The 24,806-nt window shown below is 38.0% G+C and overlaps 1 protein-coding gene across 1 annotated transcript in view; it reads right to left on the bottom strand.

The window, feature by feature from the left end:
- Window positions 1-989: 989 nt before the first annotated feature.
- LOC106084846 (midnolin homolog) overlaps window positions 990-24,806 on the bottom strand; it is a 148,989-nt gene continuing 125,172 nt past the window's right edge. Inside the window, exons 3-4 of the mRNA XM_059366476.1 lie at window positions 5,869-8,091; window positions 990-3,013 (exon numbers count right to left, since the gene is read on the bottom strand). Coding sequence (XP_059222459.1) covers window positions 2,264-3,013; window positions 5,869-8,091 — 2,973 coding nt within the window. The 3' untranslated portion in view covers window positions 990-2,263. The remainder of the gene's footprint in view (window positions 3,014-5,868; window positions 8,092-24,806) is intronic.

Below are 24,806 nucleotides of genomic sequence, written 5' to 3'. Positions count from 1 at the left end.
CTCAAATATGATTCAGATCGGACCATATTGATTAAAGCCTCCCTATATCTCCAATGTGTTTCCGACCGATCTAAATTCAAATTTATTTATTTTAAAATGTGTCACCTTGTTAATATAACGCATGCCTCCTAAAAATATGCTTTAATTTTTTATCTATAATTACCATTGAGCAAGGAATCACATAAAACAAAAACCAAATCAAAAATATGATTATACAATTAAACATTATTTGTTTTCACACAAAATTTAAAATAAAAACTAATTTAAAATAAAATAATTTAATAAATAAAAAAAAAAAAAATAAAAAATTAAAATAAATGTCCTATTTCGCTGAAATTTGAAACAAGAAGTTGTACTAGGGCCCCCGATAATCAAACCAAATATGGCTCATATCGTACCATACTTATCCGAACGGGGTGCGCAGTTCGACAACTCTTTGTGGACAAGTTTTTACATGGCTGCCATACCAAGTAGTACAGTAACTCCCAAATGACGCCAGCACTAGGAGGGGATAACCAACGCGGAAAATATTCATGTTCTCGCCAGCATTCGAATTCAGGCGTTCAGCGTCATATGCAGACATGCTAACCTCTGCGCTACGGTGCATTTAGGGTCTTAAATCCATAAATGCCGCAATTATTATCCGATTTGGCTTAAATATGAATCAGTGAGTTGTTTTAAGCCTGCCGATATCAGACCCAAATGTGATTCCGATCGATCTGTATTCAAATTTATTCTTTTAAAAATGTGTCACCTTGTTAATATAACACCTGCCTCCTAAAAATATGCTTTAATTTTTTATCAATAAATACCATTGAGCAAAGAACCTTAAAAACAAAAACCAAATCAAAAATAAAAATTAACTAAGTATTTTTTTTATATAGAATACAATTAAACAAATTTATTTCTTTTTCACACAAAACTTTAAAATTTAAAATAAAATAATAATTATAATAATAAAAAAAATTAAAATGTAAAATATATATTTAGGCATTTATAAAGAAAATTATTTAAATTATATTAATGACAAATATTATGTGTGTTTTATTTTTATTACTTAATTTAAAATTAAAGTTTGTAGTTTGTTGGTGTTTCAATAAACCAAAAGGCAAAAATTCATAACTGTATGCATGTATGTAAAAATTTTGTAGAATGAGGTGGTGGTTAGGGTCTAAAAGTTTTGAACTAATTTAACGCACAACGTCTTAAAACTTATTTAGCAAAAAAAAGTGAAAAAATAGCAAGAGAAAACATTTTATCAGTTTTTAATTCATTCTATTTAAAAAAACGTATGTTAAAAAGGGTAACGAATGAAATTAAAAGAAGCTCAGCCAGCAGAGCAACAATGTTTTCACAATAACAGTCACAAAGAGTAGCATAGAGTGGGCAAAGAAACAAGAATTTAAAGCATTTTCATCAATTATTTCATCTAGAGCTTCTTGTACAAAAAAAAAAGTCTTGGCCCTTATACGCAAAAAAAAAGAGACAATGATATAGGAAATAATTATATTGCAGCATTTTGAAAGTTAAGTTCATATAGGTTTTTCATTTAATTATAATAAAGCAATAGACCGAAATCATTCCTAAATAACTAAAAGCCAACAAAAATTCATTTAGTGGTAGCTAGAAAAAAACGTAGATTATTTTTCTAAAATCTAATATATATAGCCCAAAAAAATGTGGGGAGGCAAAAAAAAGGATTAAACGAAGAAGACACTTATCAATTAACAATTCTTATAACAATAGTTGTCCATCAAAAAAAAAAAAAGAAAGAAAGAAAACTTAAAGAAATAAAATTTGCATTTCAATTGTGTGGCTCATTTCGTTTTGTGTTTTGTTATGTTTTTTTTTGTATTATAGTAAAATAGTAAACATTGTAATTATAACTTTTGTTTTAGTAATAGTAGTAATAGTTGTTGTTTTTGTTGTTACAGTAGTTGTAGTAGTAGTAGTATTTGATGTTGTTGTATCATAAGTGGTGGTAATGTGAGAAGAGAGGTATTGTCTAAAACTAATAAATGCTACACAAACTAATGAAAAAAAGGAAGAAAGGAGAGAACGAAGAACAAACAAAAAAAAATCTAAAATTGTTTTGTTTCAAAAAAGTTTACAAACTAGAGTTACAAAATTAAAAAAAAAAATGATGATAAAAATCAGTAGTATCAAGTGTTGTTGTTTTTGTCTATAAATAAAGTAAATGTTTGTTTGTGTGTGTGTGTGTGTTTGTAAATTGAAATATAGCGGGGGGGTTTTAGGAAAAAATCTATGCAGCCGTATCCACCTCTTCGACAATATGATTTGGCGATACTTCACTGGGTGTGGTGGCCGCACTGGCCACACTAATGGGCTGTGTATTGTTGGTTGCACTAATTGGGCTATTCGTAGCGGCAAGGGCCGAGGCCGCAGCTGCATCGACCACACCGGCTGCTGCTGCTGCCGTTGTAGTGGTCGCTCCCACAACACGTGCTCCATAGGGAGCCCCCTTTAATTTGCGTGCCTCTCGCTTTTGCTTGCGTTGTTGCATGACCAAACGCAGCTGATCTAATTTCGATTTGGTTTTCATATTATCCATTTCGGTAGCACACTTCTGACAGGTGTGTTCACGTTCTCGTTCACCTGTTTCACTGTGTATGCGATAGCGACATTGACACACCTTGCGTTCGTCCACCAACTGATGATGATGATGATGGTGATGGTGGGAGGAGTGATGATGGCCACTGCTGCTGCTGCCACTGCTATTGCTGATCGGCGTAGCACTGCCACTAGCCAAATCTGGTTGGCAACAGGCATAGCTTTTACTGGTTTGAGATTTACTAACATAATGACCATTGCATTCACCATAGGCGCATATAGAAGATGTTGTAGCAGCTCCCCCAACACCGCCATTGGGAGTTGTCGGCGCTGTCAAAGAGCCACTGGCATTTGTTGTTGCGACAGTTGATGACGAAGCGCTGCTGTGTGTTTTAATGCATTTGACACATGGATGGGAGGAGTGATGATGTTTCGATGAAAGCTGTAAAAGGTGAAGGAAAACGATTATTGATTTTCAATCGGTTTAAAAAAATTTACATTTTAAAAATTCTCTATAAATGAATTACAATGCCTCTATGGGCATACAACTGTCCCCCTAACAATTCCTAAAGAAACCTCTTAGTTATCCTTCGGCACCTGACAACTACAAAGGCTGCAACTTTGAGTTCCTATTCGTATGGTGTTGGTCGTTATAATGGGAATCACAGTCAAAAGCTATTGGCAGGCTGTGGGTAGGGGAATACTCCGGACGCCTCTTGGCAGGCCCCTAAAGTTAGTTACCACGGCATTTCGAACAATTGTTCGGGCTGCCAAATCTTCATTTGTGGTCCGATTTTCAAAATTCTTGCAAAATTCAGAAAGAATTATTAAAATATCCCTTTTTTTCCTTGAATTTTTTCAATTTGGTTTTTCGTTTCTCGCTGACACCTAAGCTCTAACCATTCCAATTTTCAAAGATATATCTCTACCTGTTCTCCTACTGTGTGACATTGCTGTTCTATAGAAGATTAACAAGGATCGCTACCTCCACATGCATAATGTGGCTACTATAACAACAGCGGATTTTGTTCAGACTATGAGATCTCTTCGATTTTTGCCGTACGGCAATATGTGCACAGCAGCACTTAACCCCGCATATTAGCGTGTCAGTGCCGGGATTTGCATCATTCTTGCGATATAATTCCAAAGGTGTGCCAGGCAATTTTGACGAAATCGTGCATTTCATGAGCAAGAGGCACATAATGGTCACGGCGATCCAGCAGACAAAGCTGGCAATTTTGACGAAATCGTGCATTTCATGAGTAAGAGGCACATAATCCTCACTGCGATCCAGCAGACAAAGCTGAGCAACATACGGGGTTTGTACATAGTCACGGCTACAATGTGATGCGTAAGGGTCGCTTGCAGGTGGTGGTGAGAAAGTGGGCTTCTCTTCTACCGACCTAACAATCATAACACGATGTAGGGGCTTAAAACCTGTTGTAAATGCCAATTTGCCTACGAGCATTCCATTAAGGAACACGGGCAAACTTCTCAGATATCAATGAATGATGTCGGATTCAAGTTTAAGCTTAATGCTAAAAGGGCCTCCTTTTTATAGTCGAGTCCGAAAGGCGTGCCGCAGTGCGATACCTTTTTGGGGAGAAGATTTGACATGGCACAGTACATCACAATTTTCGCCAGCATTAGGAGGGGATAACCTCCCCTGCGTGATCTGAACTTCGACGGCAAGAACAGTGCGACTTAACGTTAGCTTTTCGCAGCAGGACTATTTCCGCATTATCCTGCTAAAGAAAAAAGGGTGACCAAATGTCATTCTCGAGCAGTAGAGATTTTAATCGGATCTTTTTGACGCATAGGATTATCCCTGCTCCCTTCACCTTACCGACACGGAATAGATGTGAGCCGCACACAGGCTGGAACATTGAGGTCCGATCTGTTCGGTCCACAGGCTGCTGATAGTGGAATGGTCCATACGGAATAGCTGCAACGGCAGTCGCGGACAATCAGCGATATTGAGCGGAGAGTCTCTGTGAGAGGCCGGGCGGCATTGACTGTTGCACAAATACTGAGTGCCTATGACGCTCGATTTGACAAGGCGAGTTATTGGCGCCTTTAAATAACCAATAGCCACCTTTTTCCTGCGGCATTCGGTCCTTGGACCGGAACGAGCTTGATCACATACAGGAGCTTGACGAGGATCGCCAAATCTACATGAAAATGTGGCTACAACAACAGGCCGAATAAAAAATTATATGAAGTCAGTGGAAAGTCATGAGCGAAATTATTGCACAAAATGTAAGCACAATCGGATGAAAATAGCTCCCTCTATAGGTGAATGTATCTTATAGAATACATGCCGATAGAGCGATAGGACGAATAGCAATCGATATTCAGACAAAAAAAAATATCGATAGTATCGAGTATCATTGGCACTCAGTCTTGCTGATTGCCCGCGGCCGCATTCGCAGCTACTCCGCATAAATATTAAGGTTTCCCCTATCCGCAACCTGTGAACGCGACCGGTTACATTCAGCTAAGCTTCCCGTGATAACGATGAACACCACACAAGTCGGAGCTCGAAGTACCAGTTCGTGTGGTGGCAACAGTTATCCCGTGTCGGCCGTTTTTGCACGACATTAAGGTCACACCTAGGTTAATCAGTGCCATCGGACGGTCCTCGTGGCTCTGAAATGATTTTAGATACAGTTATTTTAGATACAGTTAGCTAAACACGCTTTTTTGAGAACATAGCCAACACTTCCACCCTGTCAGGCCGAAAACTTGGCATCCCAATTATTTGTGGGATAAGTCGAAGCCCTGTACAATGACAGAAGTAGTTCCCCAAGGTGGGTTGAATTTTAGGACATTGCTTAAGCACTGACTATCCGCTATTACACACCCTTCCGAGGGCATCGAGTACGATTGTAAGCAGATGTCATCATCGTGAGGGTCACCTTGCAAGAAGTCTTTGTAGACAAAGAACACTAGGAGCTTTCCCATCAACAGATAATCCAGTTATACCACCGAAGGCAATCGTTTACTTCGTTTGACCATCTTATTATTGATGAAGGCTTGCACAAGTAAATTTTTCTCCCATTTATGCTAGAAGGGTTCGCAAACTGCACCGAAGTAAGCAAGTAAAGAGCTCAAAACTAGCGTCGTTAGTGATTGATTTTTAATCATGTAACCATTCTATAGAGGCCCTACCATATAATCCTTAACCTAAAACTTTGTCTGTAAACTTGCTTCAATGTAGCAATGAGATAAATTTAAGCTTTTTATTGTTATTTCTTCTTATTGCGTAGTGTTTGTGGGAATTATTCTCAAACTTACATGTTTACTTCTAGAACTATGGTGTATAGCACCGGGTGATCCACTGGCCGCTGCCACAGATGCTGCAGCAGCTGCTGATGTAGATGGAGCCTCAAAGCTTATGCGGGCACCACGGTGATATTGTGGCGTAGCACTTAATAGATCATTCAAAATATGTATAACGGTGGATATGTCCCGTTTGGGACGTCCATATCTGTCCTGCAGAGCCGGATTTAGGGTGCCCGAGAATGTCCCGGAATAGATACCCTTGCCATGATTTTTCATTGATTCTATAACAGCGCCAGAGCCACTTTTGCGCGGTGCCTCCTCACTGGCCGAAAAATCGATTTTATTGGTGAAAACTTCTTTGGATAGCTTGCGTAGCGTCTGGGTAAGATTGCGAGAAGCTTCGGCCAAGGTACGAGAATCGGAAACAATGCCCGACTCATCTAATTCTATGGGTGTTGGTGTTGGTGTTGACGATGCTGTGGCTGTTGCTTGTCCAGCTGCTGCTGCTGGGGCTGATGTCAGTGGAGCTGCCACTACCACTGGAGTGGCCATTGGCGGAGCGCTTTTAATGGCAGCAGTTGCAGTTTTGGTCTTTATCGGTGATTGTGCGGAGATATTGAGTGTATCGTCGCTGGAATTAAAACCACTGTCATTCGCTATCCCACGATTTGGTGTTGAGGTGATGCTAGGTTGCAATTTTACATTGGTATTTTGTACTCCTGGGTGATGGTAATGATGATGATGATGGTGGTGGTGATGATGATGACGATGTTTGCGGCTAATTGCATTGTGTGCCGTTTTATGCAGCGAAGAGGAGGATCGCGAAGTCGATGATGAGGCTGACGATGACGATGAAATTGAGCCATTGTTAAGCGGAGGTGTTAAAACGACAGCATTGGGATTTACAGCCTTGTAGTTCGGGGTGCTTGTCATTAAGGAGCTTGAACGTTGGTGTTGGGTCTGCTGCAATGACAACTGGGGTGTGTGTGGTGGCTGTTGTTGCAGTTGCTGTTGCTGTGAAATGCACGAAGTCTCTATGCACTGCTTGCTGGTGGAGTGTGGAGCCATGTTTATGCTGCTGCTGCTGCCGCCGCCATTTAGTCTGGTGCACAAGCAAGAAGTCAGTTTGGCTGCTATAGGATCTTGACATATAGATGGAGGTGTTGCAGCTGCTACAGCACCCATAGCAGTTGCTGAGTGTGGACCCAAAGCCACCGAGTTGCTGGAGGAACTGTTCGAGCTATTCGATATACGGGGAATGTTTTTAATGGATGTGGTTTTTATGGGACTGGAAACCAAATTTGAAAGCGATTTAATGGGGGACTGTTCCAAAAGGGCAGCCTCGGCTGAGGGAGGTGCATGGAACGTGGTGGCCACGGGCACTATGGTAGAAGAGCTTGGCACTGCCGCGGAAGATGTTGAAGATTGCACAGCATTTGCAGTTGGGGATAATGAGGGGGCTAGACGCGATGGCTGGGCCATGGCAATACTTTTGACGATGTTTTGTAGACTTTCGTAGTCGCGTTTACTTAAAAATGAACTCAAATCGGAACTTTTGGTGGGTGCTGCAACTGGCACAGCAGCTACAGCGGCGACAGACGAAGATGATGATGATGTTGCTGTCAATGAACCACCACCACCATTACTGGCAATTGATGATGGCATTCTAGAAGATGATGACGATGTTAATATTGGAGTCTTCATAGCCGATGAGGTGTTGTTAGCATTTGTACGTGATTGGCAGGAGGAGGAGGAGGAATCCAGCTCCAGTTTCCTCACTGCTGTTGTATTTTGAGTTGAGGCCACTACCGGGGTGTTGGCCGATGCTATTGATCCTGGTACATTGTTATGATGATGGTGGTGGTGGTGATGATGATGGTGACTATGGTTGGGCACAGGAGGGGCAGCAATATTGCTGGCACCAACGGCTGAGCCCGCCGTTCCAGTTTGTGTTGCTGTAGAGGTGGTCGAAGTGCTGCGACTACTACTGCTACGATGATGATGGTGGTGATGATGGTGACTGGAACGCGTACGAGAGGAACTGCTGCAATTGGAACCGCTGTGGGTAGCACCATTCACCGGATTCACTGTGCTCAGCTGTAGTTGTATAAGCATCATATGATCGCCCAGACGCATGCTTAAATTCAGAGGTGTTTTGCCACTAAGAAAATCATTGACCTGCGAGTCGTTTAAGGATTCGAGGGCTTGCATTACGGTATTTTCAGGACGTTGAGCCTGCAATAAGAAGAGGAAAAGAAATTGTAAATCGTCTCAGGAATTTAAGAACAAAGGACATTTAAACAAAAGGAAATTTCTTTATTAAATTAAAAGGTTTTAGTGGCAGTCTGCAATCAGACTCACTTCGTTCATCTTGATACCATATTAAAAGGCTAATAATGATGCATGCATTTTTCTACAAATCCAGAGTTGTTGTGGATAACCCCGTTTGCCACTACCTTCCTTGTTTGCAACATATAATATTCTTTTGTTTATTATTGTTAATTACGTCTTCGTCTGACATTGACATTGACCCACCTATGGAGGCAATGCAATATTTTTACGATCCTCCGCCGCCTCTATCTATAGAGTTGTAAACACAAAATTGCAATTACGTAGCATTTCAATTTTACGATATTGGTTGTTAAGCTTTTTCCTACCCTTGTCTGTGTATACCCCCACCATCAACAATAAAACGATTGGCATCAATGGTCATATAAACTTCCCTCCCCATTAATCGCAATATCTGTTTCTGACTGAATTCATCGCCCACGCCTTCAATCTCCTTTTAACAACAATGTAATTCCTATGTCACTATGTGTGTGAGTGTGTGGGAGCACCTCCATTACCTCTCCCCTTTGGCCTATGGTAGAGCAAAGTATGTCAATGCGGGAAATTCATTCATTCATTTAATCTTTCCTGTTGCACTTAATTAAAAGCTCATATATTTACTGTTTGTGTTGTATTGTAAAATGTGTAAGCGAATGATAAACAGGCAGTAACGACTTTGCAATACCTTATACTAGTGTTTTAAATAGGCAATAGCAATAAAAATGGCATATTCTAAAAATTAATGCAACTTAGAACATAAATTATTTGAAAGGCCATGATAAACATATGCATATAAAACATAGCTCCAAGAGATCGAACGCTATGTTGCATGTGCACTATTGTGAATGATCAATGCATGCCGAAAGTGAATAACAAATGTTACACTTTTTATGTTTTCTCATTATTGACAGTGTTAATTTTGTGATTTTACTTAAAAACGTCTCCGGAAACTCTTTTAGTTCTCGATGTCTGGAAAATGTGCAGACTGATCCTACTACTGATTCCAGGAATAAAAATCAAGCAAGGGAGAAACATACACGCCGATTTATCTTATCTCAACAGTGGCTAAGACACTCGAGACACTACAGCTTTCGAACAGCGAAGAAGAATTTCCATTTGCTGAGCATCAGCATGGATTTTGTAAATTACATAGCATGGTTACTGCCTAGGTCTCAACCAGGTTGAGCCTTGTCCTTGTGGTCTTTGACTTATCGAAAACATTTGATAGGTCAGCAAAGCCACAATTTTTGGGATAAGGAAACAAAGCCTAATAAGAGTGAAACTGCGAGCTTCTCAAGATATGGCCCTTTCTTGAAAAACTCCCTACACTATTTAACTTTTACCTATGCTCTATTCCACACCCTCTAGATGGCTTCTCTTGTATCAGACGCGGACTGTAAAATAATAATGGCCTTAAGCATTCACGTTAATGATACTTGTGGTAGTCTAAACGTCTTCTTCGTCGGCAACTGAATGTTAGAGTCGATGGCGTAACGATTCCGATCATCAACTATCCCAAAATACTTCGTGTGTCAACAAAGGGACCTTGTTGAATATAGTGATGAACTCCAATGTGGACTTGCCTGCTCAGCGATACGCAGTTGAATAAGGTCCAGGTATCAGAATTCTTCTGTACGAACTTCCACGGGCAGTCTCCCCAATTCTCATGTGGACCACCTCCATCAGAAGACAAAGATCCTTCTTGTGCGAAAACACAATTATATGTTGTCTTAATACTATGTACTAGGACAACTGCCCGTAGCACAACTCAGCAACAGCCATGTAGGTTGGATTTTCATGAACCAGAGCGAGCGTTTCTTCACTACAAAAGGAGAGCTTTTGGATTAAGCATTCGCGAGGATATGGCAGCGGAAGCGGTGTACAGCTGTGTAAATTGCGTCACTTGCAGAAAACAGTTGAATGTTGTTTTAGAGCCCATACGCCGACCATAGCAACTGAAGATGTTAACCTCCCTAACAAATCAGAGTATGTTACGTCACTTGTCGAAGACCAAAAGTGGAAAGGCACCATGAACATTATGGATGTTCATAGCAACTGAAGAAGTTAACCTCCCCAACAAATCACAGTACGTTACGTCACTTGCAGAAAACCAAAAGTAGAAAGACCCCATGGACAATATGAACGTCAAAATCTGTCGATTAAAAATGTCACAAATAGCAGCAAAAGCTAAACAAAAAGTGAGTGTAGCAAAAGGAAAATTGACGAGAAATGCCAAAAATTTAAATAATTTATGTCGGCTTATTTCTTTCCGCAACCTTTTTTTGTTAATTCTTGTATATATAATATCGGGGCCTCCGTAGCTCAGAGGCTAGCATGTCTGCCTCCGACGCTGAACGGATGGGGTCAAATCCTGGAAAGAAAATCAGAAAAAAATTCAGCGGGGCTATCCCCTCTGAGTTCCGGCGGCACTTGTGAGGTTATTACCTTAGGCAAACAGCAGTGTAAAATTCTCTACTAAGTGGTGTCGCTCTGTGTCAAGACGTTCGGACTCTGCAATATAAAGGAGATTCCTTATCATTGAGCTTAAATTTGTATCCGACAGCACTAATTAAAAAGCGGGAGCATTCACCCTATTCCTAAATGGATATATTATATTATATATTATCGCAATTATTATTCTCCATACCAATTTATGTACAACTATTTATTGTACAAATAATCTTCAAACATTACCTGCCAGATTTATCGCTTATCATTATCTGTCATCATTATCGCATCATATCGTTAACTATCCAATGCATTTGACTTGCATAGAACTAAAATAAACCACAGCAAAAATTTACTGTTACAAACAAATCAACAATGTGAGCATACCCTTAGGAAATTAAAAAAAAAAAAATTAAAAAATGTAGGCTGGGGACAAGTGCTAAAACTAGAATGTTTGTATATCGCATTGTTGATATTGGGGGTTGCATCATGCTGACTTTTATTGTTAAGAAACGGCGTCAGGTTTGCAAAATGACGTAACTGTCGATATTATGAATCAATATTGACCTACGAATTTCACACATTATTATATAGCCATCCATCACAGAAATAGGCCCAGCACTATATAAATAAATGTTCATAATAGTCAAGGGGTATGGCCATGACTCAAATAAAGCGAGCCTCCAAATTAATTAATATGTTAGTTGCTTGGAGGCCACCGCAGTGCAGAGGTTAGCATGTACGCCTATGATGCTGAACGCCCTGGGTTCGAATCCCGGCGAGACCATCAGAAAAAAATTCAGCGGTGGTTTTCCCCTCCTAATGCTGCCAGCATTTGTGAGGTACAATGCCATGTAAAATTTCTCTCCTAAGAGGTGTCGCACTGCGGCACTCCGTTTAGACTCGGCTATAAAAAGGAGGCCCCTTATAATTGAACTTAAACTTTAATCGGAGTGCACTCATTGATATGTGAGAAGTTTGCGCCTATTCCTTAGTGGAATGTTCATGGGCAAAATTTGCATTTGTTAATTGATTCTACAACTTAAAGCTTTATAATATAAGAGAGTCGTGATCATAACGATCAAACAAAAGCAAGTGTCGTGTGCTAATTTAAACTCAAGGACCAATATATAACTATTGTAAACCATATAAGAAACTTCAGATGGATTGCAAATACTCTTCACAAGTCATTAGAAGTGATATCGGTAATTGGGTATCAACAAAACAAACAAAATAAGTAATTTCATTTTAAATAAATGTTTCTCGGAGTTCATAAATGCGATTTTAATAAAATCCTAAGCAATTTGGCCATTCCAGAACATTTAATCATTCAGAAAATATGTTGGATTCTTCCTCTTTTAGTTTTGTCATTCAAATTGAATGATGACACCATATGTTTTAGAATACGGCGATAGGATTAGTCGCTTAGCTAATCGGGGATAACATTTTTCTCCATACAAACTAAGCTAGAAAATCTTCTAAATAGCTAAATAAAACACCCCTAATATGGTAAAGGAAAACTAAAAACTTCTAGTTCCTCTAACATTGACGAAAAAATCCCAAGATCACATATATTTAAAACCTTGGGCTCTCATGGAAAAGCTAACGAGTGGGGACAAATCATAGGCTGTTGTTGTAATTCGTGGATTATAAGCAAATGGTTATTACACATCAAACATATATTTGTATAGAAAAATTAGTTGCCATTTTGCCTCAAAAATATTTCATACACAAACTAAATCAATATATCATTTTCAGTAGAAAAAATGAAATCCCCAAAAATTCTTTGTTTTCAGAAATTCATCTTCAGTCATATTTATGTATATTTATACATTGCGCGAATATTGTACAAAGATGTGACGTAATTTTCACTACATTAGCTCACGTAACCACTGTCTGAGTAAATATCAGCGTCTGCACACTTGTGGCTGTCTGTCTATAAGTGCGTGTTCTCTACATAACGACATAACATACATATTTTATTTTCATTTATAAACAAAACATGAAAAAAACAAATCAGACGTGATTAATAAAATAAACAATTTTAGTTTGTTCAAGCGAATTTTTCCTATAGATAAACATATTCAAAAATGTGTATAACTTTGAACATCAATCATCTAATACATGGTTGAAGGGGTTTTTTTCTATGCAATAATAATTTTATATAAATAAAGTAAATCATTAAAAGTAAGTAATACTCTTTATAATTGTAAAGGGCCTATACAGGATTCACTTAACAAGGTTGCGCCAGGCGATAAGACGATATAAAATTTTTTAAATTTTCTTCATTAAGCTTGTCAAACAAGTAAGAAAAAACGTAAACAATAACAAGGTTAAGATTTTTCTTGCCCTGTCAAATTGACATTCTAGTTATTTTTATTTGCATTTCCACGTGCAGCAGACTAAATATTAAAAGATTTGAGATTTCAAACGTGGAAATGTGGAAAAATATACAAAATATTTAAAAAACGTTCAAATCTAAACAAACCATATGACATAAGAGTGTATTTTTTTCACGAAAAATTAATTTTCTCGGTAATGCATGGTTCGGTCAAATGGCCAATCAATTACAAACGGGTGTGAGTTCCTGGCAAGTATTGTATTCCTGGTGAACATACTAACGTCAGGGATAAGAAGACGAATATCCCTGGAACACACTCCATTAAAAAATAACGATAGAGCAATACAACGCTACCCATATTCCAACGATGTTCAAGAGAAGCAATAGAGTTGGATACCTAACCTAGAGTTGGATACCCTACTGTCCCCAATCAAGTAGCTCCAAGGATGTTTTAGGATCTCCTGCCTATATATAAGAGTTATATTCCATCCGCGGCCTGATGCAGGTAGTATAGATATTGAGAAGATCAGAAGAGGTGGAATATTTCTTGCACCGCTTAAGAAAGCCCAAACACTTGAGTGCTTCGATATAAATTGAACGAAGTTATTACCGACTCCATGCCAGACCTTAACAAATGCCTTGGAGATATCCAAAGCCACGACCTTACTCTCACCAAACTGGTGGATAGAGCGACTCCATCGTTCCGCGAAAATGCCATTAGGTCTCCCGTAGAGCGATTTCTGCGGAACCCATACTGTCTGTCGCTAAGAAGGCCATTGCTGGATACATCTCTGAAATTAGAATATTTCATCAGCTGGGCAAGCGACTTAACCTTCTTTAGTGAACCCTGTGCAATAAGCTGCATTTTGGCAAAGAAAAACATTCACAATGGGCAGATTTTGACAATCTTAATAATTTCCAACTGAATTAACTTTATATTGGTGAATCCTGGGGCCTATATTGAGAGGATCATTTTCTTACCATAAAGGAGGAGCTTCCATATGTTTATATCATTCTTTTGATCATTTGTTAAAGAGTGACAGATACAATGGTATATATGAAATTCAATGTGTCAGAAAATATTAAAAACAAATAAATTTACCACATTTGTGGTGAGGAATAACACAATTATTTGTTGGCTTTGTGTTTTACATATTTCATTCAAATTCCTTTTTGTTATCTATGATGCTTTCGAGATCATATGTTTCAAATAAATTTAAAGTTAGAATTTCCGCAAGCATTTCACTAAGGAAAAAACAAAAATACTTGTCCCATATCAGAGTGTGGGGGCGATAAAATTTTCGCTGATCATGATAACAAACTACATACTAGCAAAAGAAAATGATTTACAAAGTTTTATGAAAATAAGATTTCGAGGAAACTTTCTATACAAATGAAATGTTGGGTAAACGTGCTAGAGAAATAAATATTCAATAAAATAAGAATGGGACCAAAATTTTGCAGGGAAATAAAATTTTGAGGAAAATTTCTATGCTAAAATTTTAAGAATACAGAATCCTAATATTCTTTTTAGGAAGTCTGAGATGGTTATGGGAATAGCATATAATAACGCCAAACCGAGGGATCTCAACATCAACATTGTGAGGATAGAGATCGACGAAGATAAGTAAGTACGAAGACCAACGCTTCTTATGGAACGATTTCAATATCGAGGATGGTACATACCTGGGGGCGATCTATGACAGGAAACTAAACTGAAAACCTTTACCACATTCATTCAAAACGGGGAACAGCCATGGGCGTGGGTGACTGAATTCTAAGAAGGTCCACTGGTTCAGATGTATGGCAGACCGCCATGGAGAAAAAATGCAAAGTTAGAATGTTACAACAGCACGCCGTCTCAAGCGCTAGAGTGGATTTTCAACATCGGGTCCATAGATATATATAAATAAAGTATAAAGAAGGAGAAGGGGCTTAAGATGATGGGAGAATTAGAGCAGGTCGCTCCATAGTCGGATATTCGATGTAACTATCGGGGTTTACAATAAAATGCAAACCATTTGAGATATTTCAAAAATGTTATTGTCGGCTTGAAGTACAATCTAAAAACTTATGAATGGAACTCGACGTCGTTCATATGGCCACCGCGGGCACGTTGGCATTTGTCAATACGTTGGACCCAATTTTCAAGGACTCGGCCACACATTACAGCCGAAACGGTTGCTATTTCCGATTCAATGTTGGCTCTGTCCTTTTCCTTTTCCAACGTCGTAGGCTTGTTGGCATAGACCAATGTTGTTGTTGTCGTAGCCACATTTTCATGTGGAGCTGGCCATCCTTGTCAAGCTCCTGTGATAGCAAGCTCGTTCCGGTCCAAAGGACCGATCGCCGTGGGAACAAAGTGGTTATTTAAAGGCGCCAACTACTCGCCTTGTCATATCGAGCTTCATAGGCACTCAGTATTTGTGCAAGAGTCGGTGCTACCCGGCCTCTCACTGAGACTCTCCACTCAATACCAATGATTGTCTGCTACTGCCGTTGCAGCTTCTCCGTATGAAGCATTCCACTATCCCCTACCTGTGGACGGTAGGTCGCAGCTAAGCTTCTTGTGACAGCAATGAACACCACACAGATCGTACCTCAATGTTCCCGCCTAGTGGAGCTTACAGCTATCCCGTGCCGGGGGCATAGACCATTAACTTGCCGTAGCTCAAAGAAAATAGTTTAAAGGCTTCAAATCGCACGAACGTGGCTGCCAATCGACTGGGCCATTTCTTGAGACAACACGCTCATCAAACTTACTCTTCAATAAATCGATTGTAACATGTTCTGTGTGGCTTGTGGCACCGTCCTGTTGAAACCGCATGTCATCCAGGTTCATATCTTCCCATTCAGGCCAAAAATAATCAATCCGCACCAAACATTTATTTTTGTGGATGAAGTGTTGGTTCTTGAAGCACATGTGGATTTTCACCTGACCAAGCCAAAAATGAGCTTAGACCAAAAATTGGTGTTAACGCACTTTGGGTAGCGGTCACCGACTCGAATTTCGGTAGTAAATTTTTATGATGGTGAAAATGTTCAGTTTACTGAATAATGAAATGTGTGAAGTGGTGTGGTGCAAACGCGAGGACGTCGAGTGTGAACATCTTTATGGACGGTAAGGTCACAAACAGTCTTGCAGTGTAAGAAGGAGATTAACGCCTGTTCTACGGATGGCACAATCCGCATTGTTTGGGTGCTGGGCCATAACGGAGTAAGGGGGAATGAAAGGGCAGACGATTTGGCGTTGAAGGCCAGAGGATTGTCTTCAGTAAACTTGGTTAACCCGAAGCCTTTCGGGTCGACGTAGTCCGAGTTTAGGGCGTGGACAACGAATATGCATGCAACACCGTGGAACAGCGAAACGATCGGTAGGACTGCGAAAATCCTATGGGGGTATCCAGATCATGAGAAGACGAGGCTATTACTGAAAGGAAGTAAGAAGGAGGTCAGTATAGCTATTGATATTATGACGGGATACATAGGACTATAAGCGCACTTATGTAAAATCGTTGCGACAAGTGATAACATGTATGAGATGATAAGACGTTGGAGCATTTCCTTTGTCATTGCCCGGCTTTCGCGCTAACATTTACCGGCATTAGGTGGGGACACTATACCAGTCATGAATCAACTTAGAGGAGTGGTATGGAAAACAATTAAGGATTTTGTAGGTAGCACGGAATTCCTAACTTAGATTTTCTTTTTCGAGGTTACTTTTTTATTTAGAGCCTACAACAAGCTGATTACTGGTTTAGGTGTACGTCCATAGTGGCATGGGGCGGATTAATATATGCACTCTCTTTTCAACCTAACCTAACAGATGCCTAGAATCGTGTGTATATCATGGGAGTAGTGTAATTGTGTAGACAACAAATCTGACATTACACAAAAACACATGCCTTGGGAAAAGTACAGCTTACAGACAGGATTGTCGAGCATAGTGAATCCCTGGCATAGGCTTTTCGAGATTTCTTTTTAGAATTGTTAGAGCGCGAAATAAGCCGATAACTGGCTTAGGTGTATGTCCACAGGGACATGGAACATGTCAAATCGCGTATCTTCTCATTCTGCAAACCCCGTCTTTTGATATTCTAGATCATGGATGCTGTATTAGAGATCTACCCCTTGGTGTTTTCATGCCGTTGTCGAGACAGGCGATACTTTTGATATTTTCCTTTAGAGTTTTCAACATGACGTATGACATACTTATGAAACGGAACGCTTTCAAAACATATGCTATTATGACACTACAATCACTCAGCTGTTTTCTAAATGCAAAGTGTGTGTATACCAGGCCCGTAGCCAAAATTTCATTTTGAAGTGGGCCTCAATATAGGTCCAAATCGGAAAAAAAAATTATTAAAATTTAGCCCTAGAAAAAACTTATTTTGGTCGGTTTCATCCAACCCCCCATGGCTAAGACGGTGGTGCATACCATAGCCACCAAATGTTTATGCTGCGTCAACACCAATTTAATTTGCATATTATCGATAATGATGGAAAATTATCGTCAATTATTGGATATTATCGCAAATTATCTAGACAATAAAATAACTACAGGGCTTGATCCTAAATCGATTTATAGATCAATGTTGATCGTTATATTCTTCTTCTTCTTCAAAAACTAAAAAAAAAATCCCCTTTTGTCCAATATCATAAACTTAGCATATATGCATATTTTAATTTTCAGATAAATTAAAAACGCAGCAACATAACAGCTAGCCGAGAAACACCATACCTCAACTCGCCGAACTCATAATGCAAATATTGAGTTAATTATTATTATTTCTGTGCATGTTTCATTTATGGGTCACTGTGTCAGTCAAATACACTGTGATTTGTACAGATTGTTTTCACAAAAACCAAAAGCTAAAAAAAGAAATAAAACAAAAGATTTTTGTACAAAAGTGAGTTATTAGCCCAGACCTTAAAAAAAAGCAACGGCCAAATAAAATATCGATGCATTTTCATTTGTTTTTGTTTTTGGTGGATTTCTTTTACTTGTTATCGGTTCCATCATTATAATATGATGATGAACTGACTGACACATTAATCGCGTTAGTGACGACATAACACAGCGCAAAACATTAAATTCCACCCGCCATCATCATCACCATCGCCGTCATGCTATGCATCACAATGAACATTGGCATTCCCATACCCCACTATTTAAACATTAGCGGGCGTTGGTTTGATGGTTTTAAGCGTTCACACTCCCCATTTGCAGGTTGCAATAATCGTTAACCATCGGATTTCTGCTACTGACCGACTCGGCCAATTAAATCAATCGATCAAGAGCTTGATTATGGTCGATGGATGGATGGCGGCGCTGATGACGGCTCACATGGTGTGAATGATGACGATATTGTTTATTGCACAATTTTTGTTTTCATTGCAAATAAGCCAAAATCAAAAAAAAAATTACGAACACAATAAAAATTTTAAATAATAATGCCAAAAATTGAACAGTACCTTGACAAACACTAAAATATACGGAAAATTTCAATAAAAAAGTTTACTTGTTGATCCCCCCTTCAATGAACATTCATTCAAGTTTAAGCTTAATTATAAGGGCGCTTCTTTTTAATCTAGGGTCCGGAGAGCGTACCGCAGAGTGACACCACTTAGTAGAGGAGTTTTAAACGGTTGAATATTTTACAAATCTTGCCAGTATTAATTGGGAAATGGGAATATTACACACGACTCAAGGAATATCATAAGATATCCGGAGCGGGAAAACGTGCCTCCTCAAAGTTTTTCTGCTAACAGGTCGATAGCATAGCGTTAATGACAAGATAAAAAAGTTTCTTTCAAAAACCCATGGACATCCAGCGAACTTCTCAAATAAAGGGTGATTTTTTTGAGGTTAGGATTTTCATGCATTAGTATTTGACAGATCACGTGGGATTTCAGACATGGTGTCAAAGAGAAAGATGCTCAGTATGCTTTGACATTTCATCATGAATAGACTTACTAACGAGCAACGCTTGCAAATCATTGAATTTTATTACCAAAATCAGTGTTCGGTTCGAAATGTGTTCAAATTTTGACAAATTTTGTTCAGCGATGAGGCTCATTTCTGGTTGAATGGCTACGTAAATAAGCAAAATTGCCGCATTTGGAGTGAAGAGCAACCAGAAGCCGTTCAAGAACTGCCCATGCATCCCGAAAAATGCACTGTTTGGTGTGGTTTGTACGCTGGTGGAATCATTGGACCGTATTTTTTCAAAGATGCTGTTGGACGCAACGTTACGGTGAATGAACACATTTCGAACCGAACACTGATTTTGGTAATAAAATTCAATGATTTGCAAGCGTTGCTCGTTAGTAAGTCTATTCATGATGAAATGTCAAAGCATACTGAGCATCTTTCTCTTTGACACCATGTCTGAAATCCCACGTGATCTGTCAAATACTAATGCATGAAAATCCTAACCTCAAAAAAATCACCGTTTACAAAAAGCATGCCTATATCAAGAGAAGGTCGTTACGACAAGTGATAGCATGTGTAGGGCATGCGGGGAAGATGATGAGAGGTTGGAGCATTTTCTTTGTCATTGCCCGGCTTTCGCTTCTAACAGATACCGGCACTTAGGTGGGGACACTGTACCAGACATGAACAAACTTTGGGTATTGGCATGGAAAATATTTAGGAATTTTGTAAATAGCACGGGATTCCCAACTTAGATTTCCTTCCCGAGGTTACTTTTATTTTTTATTTAGGGCGCACAACAAGCCGACTACTGGCTTAGGTGCATGTCCATAGTGCCATGAGGCGGATTAATATCTGCACACTCTTTTCAACCTAACCTAATTGGGAGAGACTGCCGATGAAATTCCAGACCTTCAGCGTTATATGACGACATGCTAACCTATGTGCCACGATGGCCCTCCTACTGGCTAGACCACCATAAAAAAATGTTGGCCATATTTGATCGTATTGACTTACCCACCTCTGTACGTCGGCCCAGGTTTGAATCCTGGCGACAACATCATAAAAAACATCCAATATAAACATAAACAGATCCTTCGATTTTAGAACTTGGGCCTAAAATCACACCGATTGGTGTGAAAGTTCACCGATGCTCATATATATATCATTGATAAGGGGCCTCCTTTTAATAGACGAGTCCGAACGGCGTGCCGCTGTGCAACAACATTTTTCATGGCTGCCATACCATTTTTTCAAATGGCATAGTGTATCAAAAATTTTGCCAGCATTAGGAGATGCACTATTTTTAAGATTTATTTTTTCTGTAAAATTTTGTATATTTTACAAAAATTTTTTGAAAAAAAATCAATTTTTAATTTTTGACATTAATCAGGGTTGTGGTTATTAGCACAATTTAGGCATATATTCGCGGTCACATGCTTTAAATGAATCGTTTTTGTGGCAAACGAGTCGTTTTGCCCTTATAAATTGTAAAGGAAAAGCCAGACGCTTTCAGAACATTATAAGGACATAATAAATAAATAAATAAAAAACGAGTCGTTTGCTTATTAGCATTGCCTTACTTTCTTTTTCCCTCTGGTCCTACTATGCAACGGGAAACCAGATTATAATCACTTCCATTTGGAAAATGTTGAGAACATTATAAGCATTTTGTCAAATGATTTTTCAAGTGATTAATAAATAAATAATTGTGTTTATCTATAATCATTACACCCACAGAAAAATATCCACAAATGATATTAGACCACGAACTACCTTTATAAGTGTACCCTAAGGCAATGCTTTAATTTTTGTGGGTTGCCATGTTGATGAGTGTAGGTGTAATATCCTTAATACTTGGCTGATTTTATCATTGTTTATGGCGTAACTTTTGTTGACATTATTTTTACAATTTTTTGTAATTATTTGCATGCTCATTAAAATCCATTGACAATTTTAACAAATACTGTCGATGTGCATGTATGTATGTCTGTCTGCTAGCATATTTTGACACTACTTATGGTGATTGGCTTTTATTAAGGTTGATTGTTCGTTTCTTTCTTTAGGTTTAAGGTAATTGAACTTTTGCCACTTATTCTACTGGCAAATCTTTGTTGTTATTGCTCTTGCATATATTTTTCTTTTATTATTGACAAGAATAGCTACAACAACAAGCACACTCAATCCCTACTTCTTACAATAAATTTGCGCCTTTTCTTTGTGCGATGGTTGCAGCTACAAACTCGAATTGTTTGGGTTGCCCTTTGTTGACATTTTGATAATTATAATAAGAAGAGGAAAAAGAAAAACCCCCCAGAATTGCAGCTCCACATTCCCTTCTTCAGCTGATCGATGAGAAGCGATGAGTCGTAGGCAAAGTATTTGCAGTTATTTACACACACATACACATATATGTATGTATATCAATCATTACTCGCAACAGCTAATACATTATTTATATTATCTTAAAGTACGATGAGTAATGCCACAACAGAAGACTAAGAAAAGGTTTAAGAGAGCCGAGGGGAGAATAATGCATTACAAGAATATCTATCGGCAAAAACCGATAGAAATATTAGCAACACTGTTGCTCAAAAATTTTTAGACAAGACTTTTAAAATAATTACCAAATCATAAATTTTTTGTTATTGTATGAAGGCTTGCTCAAAAATTAAATTTCGTTATAATACTCTTCTTTTTTATGTAATGTGACTACATAATGGCTTCGTTACTATTCAATGGTTACTTTTATCCATAACCTTATACCTTGGTTGTTTTTTCAAGTGTAAACGTCCCATTACCGCTTATTTTGATCACATAAAATGACACATATACCCATTTAAGGCATATAAAAATACAATCTCTTACTAATGATTCGCTGACACGCAAATTCAATTAAGAACAATCATGATTGCATCATTTAAATGATTGTTACCACAGCCACAAAAATTTAAGAATTTTCAAATTCCCTTTCATTTGGCTTAATTAACAGCAGATTTGTTGACGGCCAAAGGATATGATTTATTTTGTCATTTGATGCATTTATTGTGAATTAATTTCACTTTTATTTAAATCATCATATTAATATGATTGACATTCCACTGAACATATGATCCGCAACCATGCATGGATGGTTTATTTTGTTTTTCGCATATTATGCAGTGTGTAGAATTAATTTATGGCATTCAAAATGTTTGTTATTATATATATACTATGAATAATACTTATTATTATGTCATGTGTCCATGTTAACTTGGAATAAAGGAATTGGTTTCCTTAAAACTAATGAAAATATCATTGGCATTTTTTCCGTTTGCTGTTTAGTGTAATACATTAAAAGAAAATTTATTTGCTATAATAGCGCAGTATATTGTCCGTAGCAGTGCATTTTTAAAACATTCGTTTGAGGAGAGTCTTACAAAAATATATTCACTTTAAATTATTACGGTCGTAGACAGAAAACTTTATAAAATCTTAAAACGGGTTTGTTTGACAGTTCTGTAAAGGAAGTCTGCCAAATAAACCTATTTCAAATCTTTATTAAACCCCATTTATACTGCTCTTTAAATCCGGATTAAATGGCTCAATCATCTGTTTTCCCTATTATAAAATCAGCTGACGAGAGCCTTAAATCCGGATTTAATGAGCAGTGTAAACGGGGTTTTAACTTTTGTGAATAAGATCATTAGTTTCTGAAATAGATTAAGTAAACCGGGGTTGTCATCATAACATTTTTAGTTATTGTTAGTGAATATAGTCATTGCGAAAGACTGGAACAAATAAGATAAGTAAAAAGGCATCAAGTTCGGTCGGGTCAAACTTTGGACACCCACCACCTCGGGTATATATCTAAACCCCATATTGTGAAAATTTGATAACTTAAGCACCCAAATTCGGCACATTGAGTGGTCTACTATATATGTCACTATTCAATTTTGTAGAACAAAATATTGGTCTTTTTGGCAGATATATCCAATTATAAAACGATATGAACCATATTAAGGTTGGATATCGTGAGGCTCAGAAAAACTCACTGTTTCAAATTTCAGCGAAATCGGGAAATAAATAAAGATATTATGGACTTCAGTCCCCTTATCGGCAAATCGGTCTATATGGCAGCTATATCTACATATAGTCCGATCTGAAGCATATTTAGGTCGGGTGTCAGGAGGCTAAAAATAATTCACTGTTTCAAATTTTAGCGAAATCGGGTAATAAATAAAGCTTTTATGGGCTTCAGACCCTTTATCGGCAGATCGGTCTATATGGGAGCTATATCTAAATATGGACCGACCTAATCCATATTTAGGTCAGATGTCGGGAGGCTTAAAGTAACCCACTGTTGCAAATTTCACCGAAATCGGGTAATAAATAAAGCTTTTATGGTCTTCAACCCCTTTATCGGCAGATCGGTCTATATGGTAGCTATATCTAAATATAGTCCAATGTGAACCATACTTGGGTCAGTTGCCGGGAAGCCTTAAAATACTCACTGTGTCAAATTTCAGGAAAATTCGATGAGAAATAACGTTTTTATGGGCATTGGACCCTTTATCGGAAAATCGGTGTATATAGCAGCTATATCCAAATATGGTCCGATTTGGACCGTTCAAGAACCAGCGTGCATCAAAAAGACGTACCTGTGCCAACTCTCATCTCATTATCTCAATTTTTGAAGGCTCTAGAGTGATTAGACACACGGACATCGTTAAATCGTCTTAGAATTTTATGACGATCCGATATATTGGGTTGCCCAAAAAGTAATTGCGGATTTTTCATATAGTCGGCGTTGACAAATTTTTTCACAGCTTGTGACTCTGTAATTGCATTCTTTCTACTGTCAGTTATCAGCTGTTACTTTTAGCTTGCTTTAGAAAAAAAAGTGTAAAAAAGTATATTTGATTAAAGTTCTTTCTAAGTTTTATTAAAAATGCATTTACTTTCTTTTAAAAAATCCGCAATTACTTTTTGGGCAACCCAATACATATACTTTGTAGGTTGGGAAATTGATATTTCGATGTGTTGCAAACGGAATGACTAAATGAATATACCCTCTATCCTACGGTGGTGGGTATAAAAATATTAAAGACTCTGTAAGATGCCTTGAAGAGATCTATAAAATGGTAAAATTTTGAAATAATAATAAAGAAAAAATAACCTTCTGGTATCCTTTAGATACCACTCTTTTTCTTTCCATTGCAAATGCAAAGTTGCACACGAACATTCCATTAAGGAACAGGGGCAAACTTCTCATCTATCAATGAATGCTGTCCGATTCAAGTTTAAGCTCAATGATAAGGGACCTCCTTTATATATCACTAGCACCTCTCTGGAGAGAAGTTTTCCATTTCGGGTATATTTATCAGTAATTAATTTTAGGCCGAATCTGTACAATAATTTAATTGTTTTCTACCATTATCAAAATTACTTCGCCAACATTTTACACCCACATAACAACAGCTGATTTATGTTAAATGTCATTATAGCAAATCTCATTGTCATTTAAAACTAATCGAAAATTTTAACACCGTCATTTTTTATTTGCATTGTTTCTTTTAAATTTAATTTTCTATGACAATGGGATTTTTGTTGTTGTTGCTGCCTTCATATGAATTTTATTTATAAAAAAAAAATTGCTAGGCCCACTACTAGCAACAAAAATAAAAAAGCAATAAAATCGTTTAACAAAAAAACGTGTCTACAGCTGAATATATGCCGGCTATATGCCTGTTGCTGCGGCAGCTATTGAACAGCAGCTTTCGTTTTTCATTTCATTTACATTTATTTGATAATCAAAACCTATTATTAAAACGCCTCAGCGAAAAGAGAAACACAACAGCAGTAGCGCAGAGGCACCAGCAGTTTTTCAATTCAAAGCAAAATGTTTTTTTTTTA

This window comes from Stomoxys calcitrans, chromosome 4, assembly GCF_963082655.1.
Source record: "Stomoxys calcitrans chromosome 4, idStoCalc2.1, whole genome shotgun sequence".
In the NCBI taxonomy this organism is placed as follows: Eukaryota; Metazoa; Arthropoda; class Insecta; order Diptera; family Muscidae; genus Stomoxys; species Stomoxys calcitrans.
Note: the sequence above shows the minus strand (reverse complement) of the source record. Positions and strands in the feature narration are given on the sequence as shown.